The sequence below is a fragment of the Heteronotia binoei genome, chromosome 3, assembly GCF_032191835.1.
Source record: "Heteronotia binoei isolate CCM8104 ecotype False Entrance Well chromosome 3, APGP_CSIRO_Hbin_v1, whole genome shotgun sequence".
NCBI classification, from domain to species: domain Eukaryota; kingdom Metazoa; phylum Chordata; class Lepidosauria; order Squamata; family Gekkonidae; genus Heteronotia; species Heteronotia binoei.
In genome coordinates, this window is record NC_083225.1 from 159,232,121 (window position 1) to 159,255,463 (window position 23,343).

The 23,343-nt window shown below is 44.9% G+C and overlaps 1 protein-coding gene across 2 annotated transcripts; it reads right to left on the minus strand.

Annotated features, from left to right (window-relative positions):
• Window positions 1-1,706: 1,706 nt before the first annotated feature.
• On the minus strand, window positions 1,707-22,515 carry TEX26 (testis expressed 26). Of its 2 annotated transcripts, none has more exons than XM_060235171.1 (7): window positions 22,342-22,515; window positions 17,201-17,282; window positions 12,716-12,878; window positions 9,788-9,944; window positions 6,100-6,276; window positions 2,758-2,919; window positions 1,707-1,895 (listed from the first exon to the last, which is right to left on the minus strand). In XM_060235171.1, the coding sequence occupies exons 1-7, from the start codon at window positions 22,454-22,456 to the stop codon at window positions 1,789-1,791; spliced, it is 963 nt and encodes a 320-aa protein (XP_060091154.1). In that variant the 5' UTR covers window positions 22,457-22,515; the 3' UTR covers window positions 1,707-1,788. The 2 variants fall into 2 exon arrangements, with proteins under 2 accessions (XP_060091154.1, XP_060091153.1); XM_060235170.1 differs by having other exon boundaries at window positions 17,201-17,285.
• Between the last annotated feature and the right edge of the window lie 828 nt (window positions 22,516-23,343).

Consider the following 23,343-nt stretch of genomic DNA (forward strand, 5'->3'; position numbering starts at 1 on the left):
AAAACAAGAACATGGAGCACCAGCCAAGAAATATCAGAGTGATTCACAAAGTGTTTTAATAGGAACATGCTGTAATTGGAAGCAAAACAGAACTTGGGCCCCTCCATAGCCACAAATATTTGAGGGTACAGGCTTGCACACATTTCAAAATGAAGGATCTAATCTGAACTGTAAATACTTGACAGAATGGATTTATACTTTCCCAGCATCAAGAATAACACCGAATGGAAGAGATCAGAAGGATCTGTCACCTAAATACTTGTGAACATTATCTTCAGTGATTTCTGGTGAAGATTTAGGATAACCACGGAATAGAAGACTGCAGAATTATACCCCGCCCTTCTCTCTGAATCAGAGACTCAGAGCAGCTTACAGTCTCCTATATCTTTTTCTCCCCCCACAACAGACACCCTGTGAGGTGGGTGGGGCTGAGAGGGCTCTCACAGCAGCTGCCATTTCAAGGACAACTCCTGTGAGAGCTATGGCTAACCCAAGGCCATTCCAGCAGCTGCAAGTGGAGGGTGGGGAATCAAACTTGGTTCTCCCAGATAAGAGTCCGTGCACTTAACCACTACACCAAACTGAATATTCAACCATATCCCATATATCCACTGAGCATCTTTCATTTGACATCCAATGATATTTGAAATCAAAGCCAGTTATCAAAACACTGAAATAAATATTTGGTATCGACATGGAATGGTATTGTATTTTACAATATTTAAAAGCTGGGCTCTGATGAGAAGGCATAATTTTGGGAAGGGGTTTGAGAATTTGAGCAACTCTGCAAGTAGCAAAGAGAGTAATGTTTCTATTGTGTACATGTAAACCTTCGTTTTACATTTTTATGTTTTAGGCTTTTCATAGACTTGTGAATCAATTTTTAATTTTTACCTTCTTCAACATATAATACTTTCCATCATGCAACAGTGTTCCTACCCCACTCACACTTCATGCAAAATCACGAATTTGGCATCTGGGGGAAATTATTTATTTTTTTACTTAAAGATTTGCAAGTGCATAGTTTTATATCTAAAAAATAAACTGATCCGCTTGCCACCTTTAATGATCTCAGACATACTATTAATTTGCTTTTCGATAAGTAGTGAATTGATTTTCAGAGCAATCATATGCAGAGGAACTTCAGTCTAAATCCACAGAAATCAACAGGTTTAGTCCTGAGTAACTCTGCACAGGACTGCATTGTTAATGTACTAGAAAACAGCAGCATCTGCACTGGAAATATTTTCCTCACAGGCAATGGGTGGATTCATTTGGTTTTTGCTCCTGAGTGGAAGTGTATACAAAGCATACAATCTAATCCATATATAATTAGGCACAGACTACATTAGAAAAATGAAGCATTTGGTCAAGGGTGAGAATTTTAGAAATTAAAATGTGATATCCCAAAACCCACTTGACACTGCAGCACAGTAAAAATCAAAGTTTAGAATTAATATACTTAATTTTATTTTTTTAAGATCATGTTTATTCAATAACTGTCCCAAAATTGTAATAGCTGTTTTAACAAGGAGACAATAATGGGATGTCATAAGTCTTCTGCATAACTGGGATTGGGTACACCTTCTGTGACAGAAAGAATGTTCCCGAGTTCACTCTGAATTTCCAGAATTAGTGAAGTGGTGGTACCAGCTTTAGTAATTTTCAAAAGAAGCCCTGAAGTATTAAAAAAAAACCCTGAGCATAGGTCTTCAAACAGTTTAATATAAAGAGGGATCGCAAGAATATTCAATTGTGATTCAGCCTCTCTGAATATTGCTGAATTTTTCATGTGCATTTCACAGGATGCTCTCTTGGCTTCTTTGAGGAAGAAGGTCTTTCTGCTTTCTTGTTCCCATTGACTTTGTCAAGGAAGTTCTGAAGGATGAGTTTTTCTAAGCAAACAATTGAAAGAATGTATTGTGAAGCCTGAATAGCCAGACAAAAGACATCCAAAATTATTTCATATTAAAACAAGAATTGGTGGGTCATTACTCATGGGAATTCTCTCTGCAGACCTTTGAACTGACACAAGGGCTCTACTGAAGAAGGATTACCAGGTCACAAATGAGACAGACAGCCTCTTCTGGGCTGGTTCAGTGGTAAAGCATCCACTTTGCATGCAGAAAGTTCCAGGTTACATTCCCAGCATGTCTAATTAAAAGGATAGTGGGTAGCAAGTGTTGGGGAAAGTTATTTTCTACTTAGTATTATTTATTTATTCAGAAAATTTACATCCCACATTACTGCCCTTACAAGGACCATGAAGGCACTGCAGAGCAGCTGTCAGTCAGAGGAGATAATACTGACCTTGACTGCCCAATGATCTGATTTCAGAAGAGGGCAGTTTCATGTCCTTCTGATTCTTGCAGGCCTTCATACTTGCTCTGTCTATTGCCCTACTTTTTGGATCCTGCTGCTAATCGCCAGCTTGCACTTATAATGAGTAAAGCGAGAGATCTACTAATTCTCCAGCACGTGCAAGTATTGAAAAGGGGATGGGGAGGACACATATTTTAAAAACCTGTCTTTTGCCACCTTTGAAACAGAAACTGTGTTAGCAAAAAAACCAAGCTGTAGTTCACAAATTAAACCTCCTCTTTTCAAACCACTATGCCTCTAATCCATATTGCAGTTGTGCACATGCACAATTTACACAGCACAGATTGATGGAGAGCCATGGTCCATATCATGTCTGTTTAAAGTTTTATAGTTTTGAATGCCAGTATAAAAATGATTGTATTTCTCCTCACTTACCGGGAGTAGGAGCTTTTTCCACATATGCCTTAACTTCTTCTGGGTCTAGAGAATTCAAAACTGATATAATATCTTGATAATCTGTCCCAAAATCTTTTTGGTATGTGCTCATTTGTTTAGTTTTTTCTTGATTCCAGATATTAACAAACGACACAGAAGGAACTGGGAAGAAAAAACAGAAACCCTTTAAATAGCTATGAAATAATGAAACCCAAGAATGGTATTTTGTGTTCCCTAAACTACATATTCTTCTGCTCTGGCTGTTGAATTCCAAACTTTGTCCTCACCAATGAAGGGAATCTATGTGATCATCATCCATGCTGAAGAACCCACAGTAGTGATAGGAATAATTCTAATTAACTTTTCTCATGTCTGTCAGTAGCTGAAACCAAACCAAATGTGATCTTGGAGATCTATGGTCAGGATCCCCCACAGTGTCTTAAATGGCTAAAAATGCTATGGAGGAGTCCATTTGGGTTTGGGACTATAGTACTGGGAAGAGATTTTTAAAAATTCCTCACCATTTTCAATATACAATTTACTCTACCCTAATATGCTTCGTTCTGCACCCATGTCAGGTGCTCATATGTCACCTGTATATTTTTCCTATGGGACAAACAACAGCTCCATGGGATTTGGTGTGTGTATGAGAGAGACTGAAATTAGGAAATTATCTTTAATGACCCCAGTGATCTAGACATTATGTATCTGAAGTATGTAATCTCTTGTGAAAAACCCATGCACGCACTTAGGTCAGCCCACTGGTTTCCTGCTAACCCTTCCTTCTTCATATTCAATATGGCTGGTTTTGGGCAGAAGGCAAGCTTCTCCGGCCACTGCCCTACAGCGAAATAACTTCCCTGATGCTTTATGCCACATCCCTTCCCTCCTAGTTTTCCAAAAAGTACATAAAACCTGGCTATACTGGGCAGATAACTCTGCAATGTTGTTAAAACAAAGTGTTGGCTGATGGCAAAGTTCTGAAATGAGTTTACACCTTTAGTACTAATTCTTATTCTTGCAATATTATTTTTACTTTTCTTGTTATTAGGCACCCTGATTCTATTGGGAGAGAAGAATATAAACATTTTAGGGATGAGCCATACAACCCCTGGGAAGCGAAGCACCTTCCCCACCATCCCCCCAAGGATTGGTGTGAAAGATGATGGGCGTGAGCTGATTTGCAAGTGTTGTTAATTGGTTTTCTGGCCTGCAAGCTTCTTATCATCTTCAAAGATGGTTAACTAACTTCTCATGGGAACCTCTGATCTGTGATGGGAGAGGGAAGGCTGGAACAGGTGATGTAATCTTCTAGAAGTTTCTCTTGGAGACATGTTCTGATTGGATGTCATCATTGCCTGACAGGGTGGGCCAAAAAGTATAATTTGAAGTGTGGCCTGGAGCAAGGAGGCTAGATGAGATTTTCATGGACTGTGGGCCAAGACTATAACCGCAATCGCTAGAAACGTAGATTACACTAATCTGAGGCCTTCCTATCAAGCTGGTGCCACCTAATAAATCTCTGGACAGTGTTAGGTATTTGAAACTAGCTTTCTTGTTTTCTGCTCTGTATGATTTCTGTTGGCAATATATTTTTCTTTATTAACATCTTTTGAATAAACAATATTATTTTATAAATAATAGTCTGGTTCTTGTGCTCACTTTCCCAGGGAGCCCACGGGGTTTGGCCTTGTGTTGCTTGACAACTCCAACTACATTATGGCTCACTATAGGTAGGGGATCCCCCACTTCCAGTTCTCATCTTCCATCACCATTTCTGTGGCCAGTGGGAAAAAATAATCTTTAAAAAACTAATGTTGATCAATGGTGTGATACCACTTTCAGGGCAATCTCAGAAGTGGTCTCAGGTCTCTCTAAAAAATTTTAGACCCTATGGTAATGCCACAGAGTTTCTGGCAGTTCCTAGACCAGAATGAAGTTAATTCCAGGTTTTCTCCAGAAACGGCATCACAGTATCATCTGACCACCCCACCCCCATGTCCTTGTCTACAGGTTGCCAGTCAGTGCCTGGTAATACTAACCCACATACACAAGAAAATGTGCATGGTTGTTGTTGTTTTTTAAATTGTTTTGGATACTGAGTGTTTTTTTGCTATGCCAAGCAACCTTACGTTCATGCAGCCTTTTAAAAAATACAATAAAAACTGTATGGCTATAGCTTCTCTAGAAGAAATTACCTCTAGTATGTGAACTTTCTGATAACTTAAAAAAAATTAGTACTGGAGAGGGGTTGTGCACAGCCTTCATTTAGCCTTCCCCTTGAAAAGGCTATCTGCCTCTATTCCTTACAGAGAGATTTTGTTTTGGCTGCTGGATCAGTAGGATTGCTAATCTCCATGTGGCACCTGGAGATCTCTTGACATTTCTATGGCTGCTTCAGAAGGCAGGCTTTATTGTATTATGTCCTGCTGAGGTCCCTCCCTAAGCTCCACCCCCAAAATATCCAAGGATTTCCCAAACTATAGTTGGCAACCCTATGGATCAGGGTTAGCTTTATAGTACCAAAGGGAAAACTGGACTTTTAAAATTGTCTGAAGTGGTTGGGTTGGGGAAGTTCACAGAACTTACAATATGTTCCAAGTTAAACAGCAGCTCACAGATTAGTGGGTCTTTTATTTATTTATATAATTGTATCCCACTATGAGAACTGTATGGCTTACAACAGCAGTTTCCTCTTCTCCATTTTATCCTCCCAACAACTATGAAAGAGATTAGGCTGAGAGAGACCATGACTAGCCTGAGGTCTCCCACTGAGGCAGTGTGGGGATTTGAACCTTGGTCCCACAGATCTTAGTCAAACACTGTACCCTACACCACACTGATTAATTCCTACAATTTATTGATTTGTTTAAAATATTTATAATCTCTCTTTTCAACAAGGTCAGGACAACTCACAGCAAAGGATGAAACAGACCACCTCAACAACAACAAACTAAAAGAATATCCCCCCATAGTCACACTATTAAATATTAAAAGAACAAAGACATACTCTACTTTCCACTCAACTACCAACATTAAAACCATCAGAGAAGCCCACTGAAAGAGCCATGTTTTTGAAAGATTTCCTAAAAAAAAAAACAGGAGGCTGTAAATTTGTTGGACTCAGGAAGGCTGTTCCAATAGGGCAGAACAGGAAAGTTTGGGTTCAAACCTACTAAGCAGGCCACCCAAGATAACAGCATGGCCAAGTAAGGATCACTGGGCTGATCTCTGTGTAGGCACAGGTTTGGATCCAGTTTCATCTTGTTCTCCCTTATCCTCTTAAAATTTCATCTTCTCACAATATTTTAAGGTTTTTACAAACCAAAGCTGTATTCTCACCAATGCCTCTCACAGGAATATGGCGATTTGCATTGCATCCATATTTCCAAGTGAAGTCCTTTAAGTCAGGGACCTGGGCTTGCGGCTGGTAATGGCGCCTGAACTCAGTATCTGGAGGCTGTGGGACTAAGGTTTTCCAGTCTGGTGGAGCAGACACAGAAGAATCTTTTCGAGCACCTGGAATAGTCCAACAGTAATACCATGGTCAAGATAAGGAACCATTTTCTCCTCTTTTTGTGGAAGAGAGAAAAGTGTGAGGAACAACATGGAAATGCTGTTCTGCTGAAAACTGCTTTATCAGTGTTCATGGCCTGAAACACACTGTTGAAGTAATGATGAGGAAAATGGAATCATTTACCCCAGCTTCCTTGACAGCCAGTTTGGGGCCTGTTCCTACCAAGAAACTAGATGGCTTCCAAGGTTGTGTGTTGGTGTTCACAAAGGTGGCCCTGCCCTTTCCCCATGTCTGGTAGCTCCCCCCAAAAGCTAATGCTGAGAGTCAGGGATTGTCTGGGAGAAAATGCCACACAGCAGAAAAACTTCAGTAAGAGATTAATTACGCCTCTTCCAGGAGTATGGTATGGAAATCATTGGGAATTAGAACTCATCTCTAGGCAACAGAGATCCATTCCCCTGGAGAAAATGGCTGCTTTGGAGAGTGGACTTTATGGCATTACCTCACTGGGATCCGCCCAGGCCCCCCCCCAAAAAAAAATTTTCCAGGTATTTCCCAACCCAGAGTTGGCAACCCTATCCAGAAGCAAGTTGGCGGCGCAAACTATCATCTAGTGCCAAGCATTTTTTCCCAATTTCTCCTCAATGTAGCCCCCTAGTCAGGATGCAAGATCTCTCTCTCTCTCTGGGGATCTGATTTGTGGTAGCAGATATGTTGCCCCTTAGGAGTGCATCTGTGCCTCTACCTGTGTTCTGTGTGTATATCTGTAAATAAAGCAAAACAATATTAGGACATCTCCAGTACCCTTCTTCTCCCAGGGAACCAACTAAGAAAAGTCCAAGCCCCCTGGAATCTCTCACCAGTTGGAGAAGTAGCGTGATTGTCATAGTATCTCTGGGAGGTTCACTTGGGAGGAATACATGTTGCTGTGGCGGATTGGTCCTGCGTCTGCTAGCTGGCCCTGCCCAGCCCTTCCTGGTATACTGACCTGAAAGGGCTGTTCCACTTTGCTGCCTCAGGGTATTTGCTGCCACCACTGTCCCTGTCTCAGCTCTGGTTAGGCAGGACAGCTTCCTAACCCCCCTCTGGACTCACTAGGAACCCTTCTCAGAGCTTCCCAGGGATCTTTGGGGCTCCCCTGGAGAGTTGGCAACCAGCCACTCTGCCATTTTTCTCCACCCTACAGATTCCCCAACCCACTGCTAGCGTTCCAAGCAGTTGGGGGAACCATGTGTTGCAGATGGACTCCATTTTAAACAAACCACATTTATTTAAAGTTTACAGCTATTTACAGGCATTTTTAAAAGAGTGAACAGAAGAAACAAATCATAGTAGGGAAAAAATGCTCCTTCTCTCCCTGTTATAATACTTGCCCTAACTCGATGACATGCAGGGCAGGCACCTTACTTAGACTGTTGCAAGCTTAACCATACCTTCCTCAGACTAGGGTTGCCAAGTCCAATTCAAGAAATATCTGGGGACTTTGGGGGTGGAGCCAGGAGACATTAGGGGTGCAGCCAAGATCAAGGCTGTGACAAGCATAATTGAACTCCAAAGGGAGTTCTGGCCGTCACATTTAAAAGGACAGCACACCTTTTCAATTTCTTCCTTCCATAGGAAATCATGAAGGATAGGGGCACCTTCTTTTGGGGCTCATGGAATTGGACCCCCGGGTCCAATCTTTTTGAAACTTGGAGGGTATTTTGGGGAGAGGCACTAGATGCTATACTGAAAATTTGGTGCCTCTACCCCAAAAAACAGCCCCCCAGAGCCCCAGATACCACCGATCAATTCTCCATGATTTTCTATGGGAATAAATCTCCATAGGGAATAATAGAGTTCCCAGTAGACATTTCCCTCCCCTCCCCCCTGCTTTCTGACAACCCTGAAGCGGGGGGAAGGCCTCCAAACCGGGGGATCCCCTGCCCCCACCTGGGGATTGGCAACCCTACCTCAGACTGTTTCCATACTAACTGACTGACTGCCAACTTTTACTGTCTGCTTCCTGCCCAAAATCTCCTATATTTATTTATTTTTATTTATTTATTATTTGTATCCCGCCCTTCCCACAAGTGGCTCAGGGCGGCTCCCAACAATTAGTCAGACATAAAGTTAAACAAATATTTGAATATATAAACAATTAAAACATTTAGAACAGTTAAAACCTTAAAACCATTAAACATTCCAAAACTATGTGAACAGGAGTTTGGCAAAGCTACATTGAGTTTCTCGTCTCAGCTAGGTGTAAGCTAGCCGGAAGCGGGTCGTCTTACAGGCCCTGCGGAACTGAACAAGGTCCCGGAGGGCCCTCACCTCATATAAAATGCAGTTCCTGCCCAGGAACTGGTTTACCCTTCTGTAGCATTCTGGGAGACAGGCCTGAAGGATTTCTTGTTTCTCTAGGAGGCCCCCCCCCCCCCCCCAGAATTGCTGGTTCCAGACAGGAGGGGAGGTGGGAGGAGGAAGAGATTAGGCCAAAGCCTGCCCAGAGTTTAATAGACTCTTATAGCCAGCTCCCAGTTAAGCACAGGCCTAAAATGGCATTTCTCCAAAAGGGCAAAGGTAGGACTGCAAGTAAAAGGAGTGTTTACTCATGACTGAACTATCAGGGAGGTGCAGATGAGAACTAGTGGAAGAGTGCAAACTAGGGTTGCCAAGTCCCCAGCTTCTCATAGCAAGGAACTTTTGTGCGTGCAAAGGCATGCGCTTCGCAATGATGTCACCTGGAAGTGACATCATCAAAATGGTGGTGCCCGTGTGGGGGCCGCTCTAGGTGTTTCCGGGAAAAAACTATGGTTTTCCAGGACGTTCTAGCCATTTGGGAGGAAAAAACTCTATGGTACCTATAGTACCATAGTTTTCCCTCCCAAATTGCTAAAGCATCTGGGAAAACCATAGTTTTCTCAGAAACGCCTAGAGAGCAGTCCTGCACAGGTGCCGCCATTTCAATGACATCATTTCCGGGTGACATCATTGCGCCAGCAACGTTGGCAGAAGTTTCCCCCGCCGGCCCAATGTGGGCTGGCAGGTTGGGAACCTCCCAGGCAGGGGATTCCCCGCCCGGACCTGGGGTTTGGCAGCCTTAGCACAAGCTTTCAAAGCAAGTCTACAAGATAGCTGTCTGTTCAGTTCCAAGTGCACACAAAGCCAGTGCAGCAATATTGCCCAAGCATTAGGTTTCATTTCATTTTCCTATCTTGCCAAGGTCATGTTCTGCTTCACTATTGCACTAAGGATGATCTAAAAATGATCTGACTTTTCAGGACCTGGGGCCACAGGTTATTCACTCCCCACTACTGTAGTTCTGTTCTTCGGAAGGAGGAGGAAAGGAAGTATAGAATTGAAGATAAATATTGTCTTCCTTGGGACAAAATAGGCCAGGAGTGGAGGGAAAGTCTCTATCTGAAACATGAATACCATTCTCAAGCGACAGAAGCAGTCATAAACTTGAAAATGGCCTAGTGTTTATCACAGTGTTCTTTTAAAAGAAGAGAGGGAAATGAAAGGCCTCACCTGGTTGTATCCCTAAATAATCTCCAGTGTATACTGATCGATACTGCTTTTTTATGGTTTCTTCAATGTCTTGTAAAGTAATTGGTTTTGTCCAAGGTGAAATGCTGTCTGTAGGTAATGGGGCTTCTTCTCGGGGCACCTTCCAAATCAAGAAACGCTATCCATACAGGGACAGAAAGACAAAATAAGTTGATTTATGTCACTCTAGCACATTTTTACCCTGCCCTTTGTTTAAGGAGTTCAAGGTGACATACTTGTCTCTCTCCTCCTCCCCAAAAGCCTGTGGGGTACACATGAACCCATGAAATTGCCTAGGACTGAATCAGACCCTTGATCCATCATAGTCAGTATCGTCTACCCAGACTGACAGTGGCTGTTAGGAACCCAGGCACAGGTCTTTCACATCACCTATTGCCAGATCCTTTAAATGGAGACACTGAGGATTGAACCTGGGACTATCTGTATATGTTCTACCAATCAGCTATGGCCCTTCCCCAATTAGTAGATTAGACTCTAAGAGGTTGACTCACCCTAAACCACTGTAAGAGATTCATGGTTAGGTGTGGATTTGAACCTGGATTCCCCTGACCTTAGTCTGGAACTCAAACCAGTATGCCACACCAACTATTTAAGAGAAATGGTCCTCTACAGTAATCATGCCCTTTTGCTCAACAGTCTAATGTTGTTATTAGAAGGAATCTAGGAACATGGATTTTGTCCCCACCTTTCTGCTATTAATTTTTAATCATTATTTTATCACTATCCACCTATCAGCAGTTCCTCACAACAGACACAGTGTTTTTATCTTCTGAGTAAGGTGTTGCTTCTTATCTTGTAAAGTTGATTTTCTACCGTACTTCACATTTTTGAGGGCCAACCTTGTTTTCTCTGGAAGTTTTTATAAACAAATAGTACAACTGCCTGTGAACAAACTAAGTATATGGCCTTTTCCTTGTTTTGAACTTTTTTAAAAAATCTGTTAATTCAAGAGGGAGAGGCAGGTGTTCATAAAAACATGTGAAACATATTACTCTGCCACTGAGATATAAAACCAGACATTGAGAACAGCAGCATGGAAGCTGGTGTGGATATACCATGACCTGTTCTTATGCAAGTATGTTCAGTGATTTCTCTTTATTTGTAGCATTTTTAGCCCACCTCTTTCCCCTCCAAGGATTCAAAGGTAGATCACAGGGTTTAATAAAAACAATCAAACATTAAGCAACATCCGTACAATACAGAAACCAACTAAGACTCCCTGTAAGTTTGACCGTAACGAATCAATTAAAATGCCTATGCATTGATTTAAAAGGTAATCTGAAAGTCTTTGAAAAGTAACAGACTGGCACTTTTCCTGCCAGATTCAGGAAGGTCATTCCCCCACTAACTAGGGGCTGCTAAAGCAAATGCTCTGGTATGGGGCCCTTCATCTACTTGGAAGAGAGTTCTTTCTTTCAACAGTCTCTGCTGCAGGCCTGTTGATGGTAACATCTTGTAGACAGGTAATAGCAGCATGGGGTGGCCACGGGGTTGCTAACCTCCGATTGGGGCATGGAGATCTCCTAGTATTACAATTGATCTCCAGACTACAGAGATCAGTCTTCCCCTAGAGAAAATGGCTGCTTTGGAGGGTGGACTCCATGGCACTGCACACTGCTGATGTCTCTTGCCTCTTCAGACCCTGCCTTCCTCAGCTTCATCCCCAAAATCTCCAGGTATTTCCCAACCCAGAGCTGGCAACCTTAAATGGCTGAGACAGTTGGTAGTGAAATACGGAAAGGGTTCCAGGAGGTAGCAAAAGGGAACAGTGATTGTCATAGTTTTCCTACACTGCTTCATTAAAAACTAAGGGCGTTTTCCCACTGACCTTACTCCGGAGCGACGTCCCTCTTCACCACGCAGCATCTGTGTGGATTTCGCACCAACTGCTCCGCAGAACCCGGAAGAGCCACAAAGTCCCGCAGCTTTTGCATTGCAAATGTAAACTGCCAAAAACCAGTTTACATTTGCGACGCAAAAGCCGCAGGACTTTGCGGCTCTTCCGGGTTCTGCGGAGCAGTTGGTGCGAAATCCGCGCAGACGTTGCGCGGTGAAGAGGGACGTCGCTCCGGAGTAAGGTCAGTGGGAAAACGCCCTAAGTATGTATATACACAGTATGTTTAAAATGGCACTGCAGCTAAAATAGTGGCAGCAACACTGTGATACCTAAAAAATTCTTACAGAAACAGCATTTCTGGAACAAAAAATAGCAGGGGCCCACAGAACTAGAAGAAGAGAAGAAGAAAATAAGAGATTGGATTTATACCCCACCCTTCACTACCTGAAGGAGTCTCAGAGCAGCTTATAATCTCTTTTCCTTTCTCCTCCCCACAATAGACACCCTCAGGTAAGTGGGGCTGAGAGGGCTCTCCCATAACTGCTTTTGAGCACAACAGCTGTGAGAGAACTTGTGGGTGACCCAAGGTCACATCAGCAAATACATGTGAAGGAGTGGGGAATCAAACCCAGTTCTCCCAGAGTCCACACACTTAACTCTACACCAAACTGGCTCTCAGACCACTATAGACCAGTGCCAAGGGCTATAACTACAGACCGGAGCCAAGAGCTATAACCCTTTCCTTCCTGGAACCCCAAATCTGAATTCATACGATGTACAATGCCAACCCAAATTCTACAGAGGCTGCAATCCTATGCACTCTTCAGTGGGAATAAATCTCACTGGATTCTCTGAAGCTTACTTCTGAATAAACATGCATAAAACAAAGCATATTTCTTGCTCCTAAATCTTTGCCTTAACATGCCGTGTGAGAATTTCCAGAGATGAACAGCCAAAATACTTTGCGTCCAAAACCCAAGTCAAAATATTAGCATTACTGAAATGCCATTCCTGTGGAAATATGAATGAGTGATAGCAACTGCATTCCTTACTTCAGAAGGCTGTGGATTGTGTCTTCTAACTCCAGATGCAGAGCCGCTCCTTATAGGTTCTGCCTTGCAATAAGGCTTCCAATAGAACTCATCTTGGTAGGTATTCCTTCCAGTTGGTTCACTCACTTGGAAGGGAATGACGTGTCCTGTCCCTGCTCGGGCACTATGTGAAACAATTGAGATAATAATGAAATGCAATAGCAGTGGCCATCTTTGAACCACTTTCACTGCAGGTCTTGCTTAACCTATTCTGTTCCTGTTTTAAGTAAATTCTGTGCAAATACAGTATCATTTTTAAAACCTCCTCAATGTAGTGCTTCTCAGCAGTATGGCAGCTACCAGTATGTTCTGGTGCTCATTTTTTTTGCTTCCCCAAAGTAAAGAGCCAGTCCTGGCTTTCTTATGTTTCCTTGCAACAGGAGGTATCTCAGAAAAGCCTAAATTGGGCTTTCTTTTGTAGCAGGAACTCCTTTGCATATTAAGCCACACACCCCTAATGTAGCCAATCCTCCTGAAGCTTACAGTAGGCCCTGTACTAAGAGCCCTGTAAGCTCTTGGAGGATTGGCTACATCCGGGGTGTGAGGCCTTATATGCAAAGGAGTTCCTGCTACAAAAAAGCCCTGAGCCTAAGTGACACATTATCTCTTTATGTCTTTATGAAGCACCCATTCAGAAGCAGCTGCCCCATCATAGGAGGGTGCTTAGGTCTGAACCTTTCTACATGTTGTGACTGGCTCCAGTCCCCATGGCAGCCATTTTGTGGTACCACCCACTATCTGTTTTCAAAATTCCAATAGTACCCACAGGCTCAACAAGTTGAGAGTGGGGCTTGTTCATCTAAATAGACTTGAAAGGCACATCAGATAGAATAGAGAGGTGATTATGATATCACCCTAGTAAGTCCTAATGCTGCTACACAAGCCCAAAGACCATATATGACACATGTTCCACAACAGAGGTTTCTTCCCAAAATCATTCTTGAGCTAATGCTGTTAGAGGATCACAAAATGTTCTACACATTCTGTTTCCTGAATGCCTTTACACAAATTGAGACAGAAGCAGACAGGAAAACATCCTTCAGTCGTTCCACACGGAAAGGATTAGAAAGAACGAACACAGAACAGGAGGAGACTGGAAGGGAACAGCCTAGTGAGGGAGCGATGTTTGAGAGGAAGAGTCTGCCAAGCAGCATGAAGAACTCAGGGAACTGTGTCGAAAGACTCAATTAAAAATGCTTATGGTGGTCCCCATCCTTTTTCAGCCTGTGAGCACCTTTGGAATTCTGACAGAGGTTGGTGAGCACAACCGCAAAATAGCTGCTGCAGGAGGCAGAGCCAGCTGCAGAATGTCAGAGAGTGCCCAGACCTGGCTAGCTCAGGCAAGCCCAACCTCATCAGATCTCAAAAGCTAAGCAGGGCTGTCCCTGGCAAGTACTTGGAAGGGAAACCTCCAAAGGAATACCAGGGCCAGGATGCAGAGGCAGGCATATAAAGTCACCTCTCTGAAAAAGTCTAGGCCCCAGTAGAGGTCACCATGACTTCCAGGCATACAAGCACACATACACACAAAAATAATAAAAAAGAATGTCAGAGAGTGAGATTATGTATAACTCCAGAAGTAACTTTTCCAACATTTTAGGCAGAAGTTCTGCTTAAAGGATGTCTTTTAGAATGAACATATTATTTAAAAATATTTTTCTTGCATATACACAGCTTACCTTCAGTCACACAGTGAACATCCTTGTGCTTTGATGGTAGCTGCAGCCAATCAGATCTCCAACAGTCAATTAGAAGCCCTGCTGGGCAAATGCCTCACTGGTCCTACCTGTTTCCTAAAAAACCTTTGGTGGGCTCTAGGAAAGGTGCTGATGGGTGCCAAGGTACCCACAAACACCATCTTGGGGACCCCTACCCTATGCTATAAACCAGTTTATAGCAGAACTGATTCCTAATTGTTCATCAAGGACCAAACCATTATTGAGGGATGTGGAAGGTCAGACAACTGGCAGCTTGTGCCTACCTGAGAACCCCTACACCCAAATATGTTATGATGGCTTCCACACTGGATTCCTTGCCTGGTTTTGATGTTAATGGAAAACGGCCCCTCCCCACACTTTCTCTGCTTCCATCTTTTCCCTCTTTGCTGGGTTCTGTCCAAAACCTGTTTTACTATCACCTTTCCAGATCTTTTTTGGTCCTACATGGTGCCATTTCCCCTCCTCCCAGTCCCCTGCAGCAGCTATTCCTCTACCCTGCACCACTCCAGGGGGTTTGTTAAAAACAACAACACAGAAATTAAGAAATTGCTACCCTACAGTGAATTGTCAATTACCAGATTTTTAAAATTCCACTGGTATTGTGTTGAGAAAAGGAAAGGTCCCCTGTGCAAGCACAAGTCGTTTCTGACTCTGGGGTGACGTTGCTTTCACAACGTTTTCACGGCAGACTTTTTACAGGGTGGTTTGCCATTGGCTTCCCCAGTCCTTTACACTTCCCCTCCAGCAAGCTGGGTACTCATTTTACCGACCTCGGAAGGCTGAGTCAACCTTGGGCCGGCTACCTGAACCCAGCTTCCACTGAAATCAAACTCAGGTTGTGAGCAGAGAGTTCAGATCACAGTACTGCAGTACTGCTGCTTTACCACTCTGCGCCACGAGGCTGCTTTATTGTGTGGAGAGGTAGGGGATAAAATGATTATTGTGGATGGGTCTGGGCTGGCTCTGGGACAGGCAGGAAAGCCATCACTTGGAAGCCCTTTTGCTGCTGTTCTTGATCAGCAGCTACCACAGCAATGACAACCCCCCCTTCTAATTTCCACTGCCCTATGGAGCCCCCAATGTCACAAGTCAGCACCGACCACAGAAGTTCAGCACTGCAAAGGAATTCAAATCCCTGTCATTGCAGAAGACTTAATGTCAGTTTGGTGTAGACTTCAAGGAGAAATGTCTTATGAAAACAAATTTAAGAAGCAGAGCACTAATTAGGTATGGCCATTTACTGTAGGTGGGAGAGAAGGCAGTATGGCATAGCCTGATCTCACCAGAACTCAGAAACTAAGCAGGGTCAGTCCTTGGAAGAGAGACCAGCAAACCACCTCTGCTTCTCACTTGCCTTGAAAGCCCCTTGCTGGGGTTGCCATAAGTCAGTTGAGCCTTGTTGGCACATATGTACATAATTACTGGAGGTGAGACAAAACACAGCTCCTTGAGTCATCTGTTGCCATCTGCAGTGGCATATTACAAGGACAAAAACTGGTGCAAACATCTGCTTGAATGATGTGTGGCAGAGAGACATTTACAAGATGTGGCCTATCTGCCCAATGTCCCCTTGACACAGGAAAATGTTTCAAGACAAAGAACTGCCTTGGGATGTAGCGCTCAGAATGCTGGACTAGGATCTGGGAGACCCAAATTTGAATTCCCACTCTGCCGTGGAAATGTGCTTGGGGACATTGAGTCAATCACACTCTCCCAGCCTTACCTACCTAACAGGGATGTTGTGAAGGTAAAATGGAAGAGAAGAGAACAATGTAAGCTGCTTTGGGTCCCCATTAGGAAGAAAGGTGGGGAAGTTGTGGTGGTGGTGATGGAGGAGAAGAAAATGGCAGCCCCAAGCAGAATGTATTACAAAAGAGAATATGATCTCTATTTGCAGAGCTGCCCAGAACAGAGAGAAGATATTGGATTTATATCCCACCCTCACTCTGAATCTCAGAGCAGTTCACAATCTCCTTCATCTTTCTCCCCTACGACAAACACTCTGTGAGGTGGGTGGGATTGACAGAGCTCTCACAGAAGCTGCCCTTTCAAGGACAACCCTGCAAAAACTAAGGCTGACCCAAAGCCATTCCAGCATCTGCAAGTGGAGGAATGGGGAATCAAACACGGTTCTCCCAGATAAGAGTCCACACGCTGAACCAGTACACCAAACTGGCTCCAAGCTGAATTGTTTAATACTACTGCCATATGACGATGATATGACATTTGATAAGGCAATGGCATTTGATTTGACATGATATGACATTTGATATGGCATTTGACATGATATGACATTTGATAAGGCACCCTGTAAAAAAAGTCTGCTGTGAAAATGTCATGATGCGACCCCAGAGTCGGAAACAACTGGTGCTTGCACAGGGGACTACCTTTTACCTTTATGACATTTATATAATTTCCAGAGTTGAGTTTTAATCTTTACAAGCAACTGACAGGACCTTGGTGAGGGAGGGAGGTCTAAAATAAATAAATAAATAAACTGTGAGAGACACATATTGGGACTGATTTTTTGGTACATCAATGAGGATATGTAGGCAAACAGAAGAGACACTGTATTGTTCTCCATCTGAACAGACTTTGATGTTCTGCCACAATAAAACGTAATGGAACACTCTAAAGCCACAGCTGTACTTCATACAACTAGGAAAGGGGTGTCATGATTTAAGATGCCAGTAAATGAAATATAAATTATTTTTTCATGTTGTCTTACCAGTCTGCATTGAGTTCTGTTGCTGGATTAAAGACAAAATCGTGTTTCGCTGTCGACTCATAAGGATCCCACTTTATTTTACCTACTAAAAACAGTAGCTGTAAGTGCTATGAATTCTAAATACTTCCTAGTGTTGACCCTTTCACTGAGAAATAAGGAAAACAATAGTTGAGCCATCCCCCCCCCCCTGATTATATAAATTACTAAAAGTTAATAATAGTCCCTTACAGCCTGGCGAATTCAGAGAACTTCTTGTTCTGCATTTTGTTCTCTCTTCCTCTCAGAACCAGCCAACTGACACATATAGAACTTATACACAGCAACATTCAGAATATATGCTGATCACTTAAAGGGGCAATGCTCAAACAACATGAAACATGTTTTCAACCATCAGGAATTATCAGAGCTTTTTTGTAGAAAAAAGCCCAGCAGGAACTCATTTGCATATTAGGCCACACCCCCTGACACTAGAGCAGTCCCATGGCACAGAGTGGTAAAGCAGCAGTACTGCAGTACTGTGATCTGAACTCTCTGCTCATGGCCTGAGTTCTATCCCAGTGAAAGCTGGTTCATGTAGCTGGCCCAAGGTAGACTCAGCCTTCCGAGGTCAGTAAAATGAGTACCCAGCTTGCTGGGGGGGAAGTGTAAAAGACTGGGGAAGCCAATGGCAAACCACCCCATAAAAAGTCTGCCATGAAAACATTGTGAAAGCAATGTCACCCCAGAGTCGGAAACGACTGGTGCTCGCATAGGGGACCTTTCCTTTTCCTTTCCTGACACTAGGCCAGCCGCAACTGAGTTCCTGTGCATTCCTGCTCAAAAAAAGCCCTGGGAATGATACTACTACAATTCCTGTGACTGAATTCTAATGAATTGCCAGAATGCTGAAAAGACTTCATCTATAGTAAAAAAAAACCCTACACCTGAACTGAATCTTATCAATCAGAATTTAAAGTTCTTAATTTTGATGATCAGGCTCAAAAACTGTATGGAAACTATAGAATCTATATGAGAAAGACTTGTGGCTTCTTAAAGACTAATTAATTTACCGCGGCATAAATCTTATGATCTATATCCCACTTTGTCAGCTGCATTAACTTTTATATGTCACAAGACTCTTTTTCACATTAGCTGCTATAGGCTACTGCAGAGAATTAATGAACAATTGCCACATAGAATGAATGCTTAGAATTTTTTTTTTAATCCTTAATTTGTACCAGCATAAAATGGCTAACCTTTTATTTTTCCGTATCTTCTCCACAAGAGATGTATGAGTATGTAAAACAGAAGCCTCAAACTAGTGTTATAACCAGTGGTGGGATTCAGCAGGTTCGCACCAGTTCTATGGAACCGTTACCTAATGCGCTATCGGTTCTATAGAACCGTTTGTTGGTCGGGCACCCTCAGATCAACGGGGACTTTCCCCTCTAAGTGCCTAAAACTCACCAGTTTCTTTTCCCCACCAGACTGCAAAAAAGCCCAAGCGAACAAGTTAGACGCGCGCCCTGCCAGGAATTGCGTCTCACTCCCTCCAGCCCCTTCCAGCTTCACCACTCCCACGTGTGATTAAAACCCAGGCGCCGAGGAAAAAGCAGCTCAAGCTAACCACCGCGGCGCCTTCTGGGACTCGTAGTCCTTGCGCTCGGTAGCGCAGCAGGCAGGAGGCTCGAAAGACTACCAGACCTGGCATGCCCCTCGGCAAAGAAGGGCTCCGCTCGCTCGTGCGCGCTCGCGGAGTCAGGAAGCCCCGCCCACTTTCATTCCTGGAAGGATGAGTAGGCGAAGGTCTGTGGGCTGCAAATGCTTGTGGGGGCGTCGGGCTTGTTTGGTTTTTTTGCAAATGGCAGTCAAATTAGGTGACAGATTTTTCTTTTTGCAGAGAGATAAATATTGGAGCGTGTTGCCATGTATGCAAAACAAGGCTTGATAGCCGGGCTTTTCCCCAGCCAACAGTTGATCTGTTCAGATGGGTTCTGTGGCATGCGTTTGGGTGCCCCAACTGTAGTAGCTTTCAGGTGATGGTAAAAAAAAAACCTCTGCCTGGACATGTGAGTCCTCCATCCATGTTTGCTCAAGCTTGTATAACCAGCTTTGGTTGGCACACTGCTTTTTTAGGGAGGCCAGCCTTTTAAGCTCACATTGCCAGAGTGACACTTCGTTCTGCAAAGCCGGGGTGTCAAACATCTGACCTGGGGGCCGAATCAGGCCCTCGGAGGGCTCCTATCAGGCCCCTGAGCAACTGACTGTCATCTGCTTCCTTCTTTCTCCTTTCTGTATAACAGCTTGCTTTGCAAGGCTCCCTCAATTGCACAGGAACTGCAGAGCAAAACTTCTATTTTCTCCATTGGCTGAGGCTCCTCCCTTGGGGAGGAAGGAGGAGGAATAGCTTGCTTTGCCAGGCTCCCTCAATCGCACAGCAGAAATACTGAGTGAAGCCTCTCTTCCTTCTATTTGCTGAGGCTCCCCCCCCAGTCCCCTGGGGAAGGAAGGAAAGAGCCAGAGCTTCCTTTGCCCAGTTCCCTGGATCCCGTGGGAGAAATACAAAGAAAGCACCTTTAAGACCAACAAGTGCTAATGCTTTTAGCATGTTTTAAGTTTTTTAGGAAATATATTTGTGTTTGTGTCCTTTATAAAGTTTGTATCTTTGCTACCTAATCTTTAAATAGGAACACACATGGCCCAGCCTGACATGGCCCAGCCAGACAAGGTCTCCTTTATGTCAGATTCGGCCCTCATAACAAAATGAGTTTGACACTTCCGTAGCAGTCTGTGCACTGGTTGTAATGGGCTTGAACCTCCCACCCCGCTTCAGGTTCCACTGCAAGATTCTCTGGTTTGATTTTGGTTCTCTGGCTTGACACATTGGCTTGTGGTTCCTCTGGGATTACTGAGTTCTGTAGAAGTTCTGCTGAACTCGCTGTCTGTCAGTGATTCCTACTTGCAGACATGGGGGGGGGGGGTTTGCCCTGGAAGCAGCTTGCAGGGTTTTCTGTCCCCCCTTCCACTGGAAATAATGTTCAGAGGCCCATAAAATTGGACTCACTCCTTGGTCCAATCGACTTGAAACTTGGGGGTTATTTAAAGCAGGGGTCCCCAACCCCCAGGCCATGGACCGGTCTTGGTCCGTGGTGTGTTAGCATCCAGGCTGCACAGGGACAGCACTCTTGGCTTCCTGGGTCACAGATCTGGGAAGCTGAGAGCGGTGGGATGGATCAGCGGCGTGTGCTATCCTCCAAGCCCTGCTTCCCAGGCATAGAGGAGAGCAGGCTTGCTCCACCACCCCTTTTGCCCACCCACACAGCCTCACTCCAAAGACGGTGGTGGACGAAAGAGGCAGTGTGGCCTCGCTCTGAGGCTGCCTCCCCTTCCAGGGGAGGTGGCCAGAAGCAGCCCCAGTCTCACCCGTATTTAAAGACCCCCATGGGGGCAGGGACATGGGAGCAGGGTGGCCTGGGGCAGCAAGAACCCCTGCACCACCCCCCACAGTCCGTGGAAAAATTGTCTGCTACAAAACTGGTCCCTGGTGCCAAAAAGGTTGGGAGCCACTGATTGAAAGGACAGGCACCAGCAGCTTCCCTGCGATTGTAGTGCTTGTGCCCTTTGACAGGCAGAAATCCAGTAGGTGCAACTCTTCCAGATTTTGAAGTACAGGGAAAAGTGAATGTCTTCCATACAAGCAGCTGCCAAAGACACAGGAAATCTGCACCCCAAAGGCAACAATCCTAAACTGTTCCTTTGCTGGAAGATTTAGCCCTTCAGCGGCAGCAAATGAACACCTTATATCAGTGCCGGATTGAACCCTGTGGAGGCACCTAGGCAGTTGAAATCTTGTGGGGGGGAGGGGCTCACAAATTATTTCAGGGTCAAAGCAGCTGCCCCACCACCCATGGGCCCGCTGTAGCCTGCAGGTACCTTCTCAAAAGGCCCTTTTACTAAGCTGTGGGGAAGAAGCAGGGAGAGGCAAACTTGGCGACAACACCAGCAGCAGCTGCACCAGGCAAGTTGGGCAAAGAGCAGCTCAGCTGCTGCGTGTGCAGGCTGGGTGCTGCAAGCAGGAGGGACACGGGGGGAGGCAGCTGGCCAGGAGCCCCTGAAGATGTGGAGGCACATAGGCCAGTGCCTACTTGGCCTATTTGTTAATCCAGTCCTGACCTTATTGGGTTTTCTGAGAACCCAGGCTCTTGATCTGATGGCTGAGCTCGGCTGGTACCAGAGGCGGCCTCACCCTCCCATCTAGCACCAGCTCTCCTTCAGGGGAGTTCTGATAACCTGCAATTCTAAGTAGATAGATCCAAGTGGGCAGCCGTGTTGGTTTGAAGCAGCAGAACAAAGTAGGAGTCGAGTGCACCTTAAAGACCAACAAAGTTTTATTCAGAACATAAGCTTTCTGATGAAGTGTGCTTGGAGCACATGAAAGCTTACGTTCTAAATAAAACTTTGTTGGTCTTAAAGGTGAACTCGACTCCTACTTTGTTCTACTGCAATTCTAAATACAACCATAAGATGGCCTCAAGACAATTTAAATGTGTGCCCAAAAGTCTTGAAAGCGGGAGATGAGAAAGGTCTCCAAGCTAGGCCTAAACTTCTGCCCAGCCTGGAATTAAAAATGCTGTCATTAACAAGCACCCCCCCTCCCCATTTCCTCTGGGGTGACGTTGCTTTCACAACGTTTTCACCGCAGACTTTTTACGGGGAGGTTTGCCATTGCTTTCCCCAGTCTTTTACACTTCCCCCCCAGCAAGCTAGGTACTCATCACCCCAGAGTCGGAAACGACTGGTGCTTGCACAGTGGACCTTTCCTTTCCTTTCCCGTATTTCCTCGAACTATTAGCGACATTACATCTGACCGAATCAGCACCTTTTCCTAATTTTTGTTTGCGTGCGAGTCCACACGAAACCCTTATTGCCAAACTCCCCAGTTATGCTTAACGTAAATCTCCCCGCCTGTTCTGCTCTCCTTTCATCCCACGCCAATTCAAGAAGCAGCCCGCCGCTGTTGCCAAACTTTCCTGGCAAAAAGGCAACCAGCTTCGCGACGGGCAGGGCGCGCGCAACCATCCCCTGAGCTGGCGCCGGAAGGCCATTCTAGCTCGGGCGGGACGGCGTGTTCCCTCCTCGCGAGGCGCGGGAAAGTTCCTCACCGCCAGGCGGCGGTGCCGCTCGAGCCGATCTGGGTCTCCAAGGGCGGGCGACAGGAGCTGGAGCTGCCGCAGTCCCCTTGATGGGGGGCAGGAGAGTGCCCTCCGATGGCTCCATACAGCCCGGCGGCTGTAGTTGCTCCTCAGGCCCGGCTAGAAATCGCTCTCCCACTCCCACTGCTGGTCCGCAGGCGGAAGAGTGAGGGAGTACTGTCGGGCAGGAGGCAGCGTTGCTGGGAAGTAGGAGACGTAACGGGTAATGCTGCTGCTGCCGCCTGCCTGGTTGCCCCGGTGTCCGTCTTGTATGTATTATGACCCGGCTGGTTAGGGTGGATTTCACCGGAGGGGGAGGGGGGTGAGCTTTTCTTTGTAGGAGTCACTTCAGCAAGAAAAGGGGCCGTCGTTAGCTTTGCTCTTTGCCATTTCAGATCGAGAAGCCACCTTTAACCCCAAGCTGCTACGTTGGGGTGCAGGAAACAGTGTTTCAAACTAAATTGGTGTCCAGTAGCATCTTTAATAATAATATAATAATAATAACTTTTATTTCTATCCCGCCCTCCCCGCCTAGGCGGCTCAGGGCGGCTAACAACAACTTACACATTAACATAATTAATAAAACTTTAAATTTAACAGTTAAAATTAAACATAAAAACCAGTCAGTTAAGTTAAAATACATGATTTTCGTTAGACTAAATATATATGAGTATATCTGGCAGCGATAGAGCTGTTATGGCGCTGGTTCTGCCAGTTTAGGTAGTCTTATGGATGGCGGTTCTTACACCAGGCAACTCAGCAGTCAGTGTCATTATAGGCTTGTCTAAAAAGGGCGGTCTTGCAGGCCCTGCGGAACTGGCCGAGGTCCCGCAGGGCCCGCACCTCCTCCGGAAGCTGGTTCCACAATGCAGGTGCAGCCGCTGAAAAGGCCCGTACTCTAGTATGTTGGAGTTTGACCTCTCTCGGCCCAGGGATGGTCATTTTGTTTTTACCCACTGACCTCAGTGCCCT

Excerpts from the sequence above, each read along its gene's own strand:
- TEX26 (XM_060235170.1), bottom strand. The coding sequence starts at position 22,456 with ATGGAGCCATCGGAGGGCACTCTCCTGCCCCCCATCAAGGGGACTGCG. Across the intron at positions 12,879-17,200 it reads ACAGAACTCAATGCAGACTG|TGCCCGAGCAGGGACAGGAC; the intron begins GTAAGACAACAT and ends TGTTTCACATAG. Across the intron at positions 6,277-9,787 it reads TTATTTAGGGATACAACCAG|GTGCTCGAAAAGATTCTTCT; the intron begins GTGAGGCCTTTC and ends GGACTATTCCAG.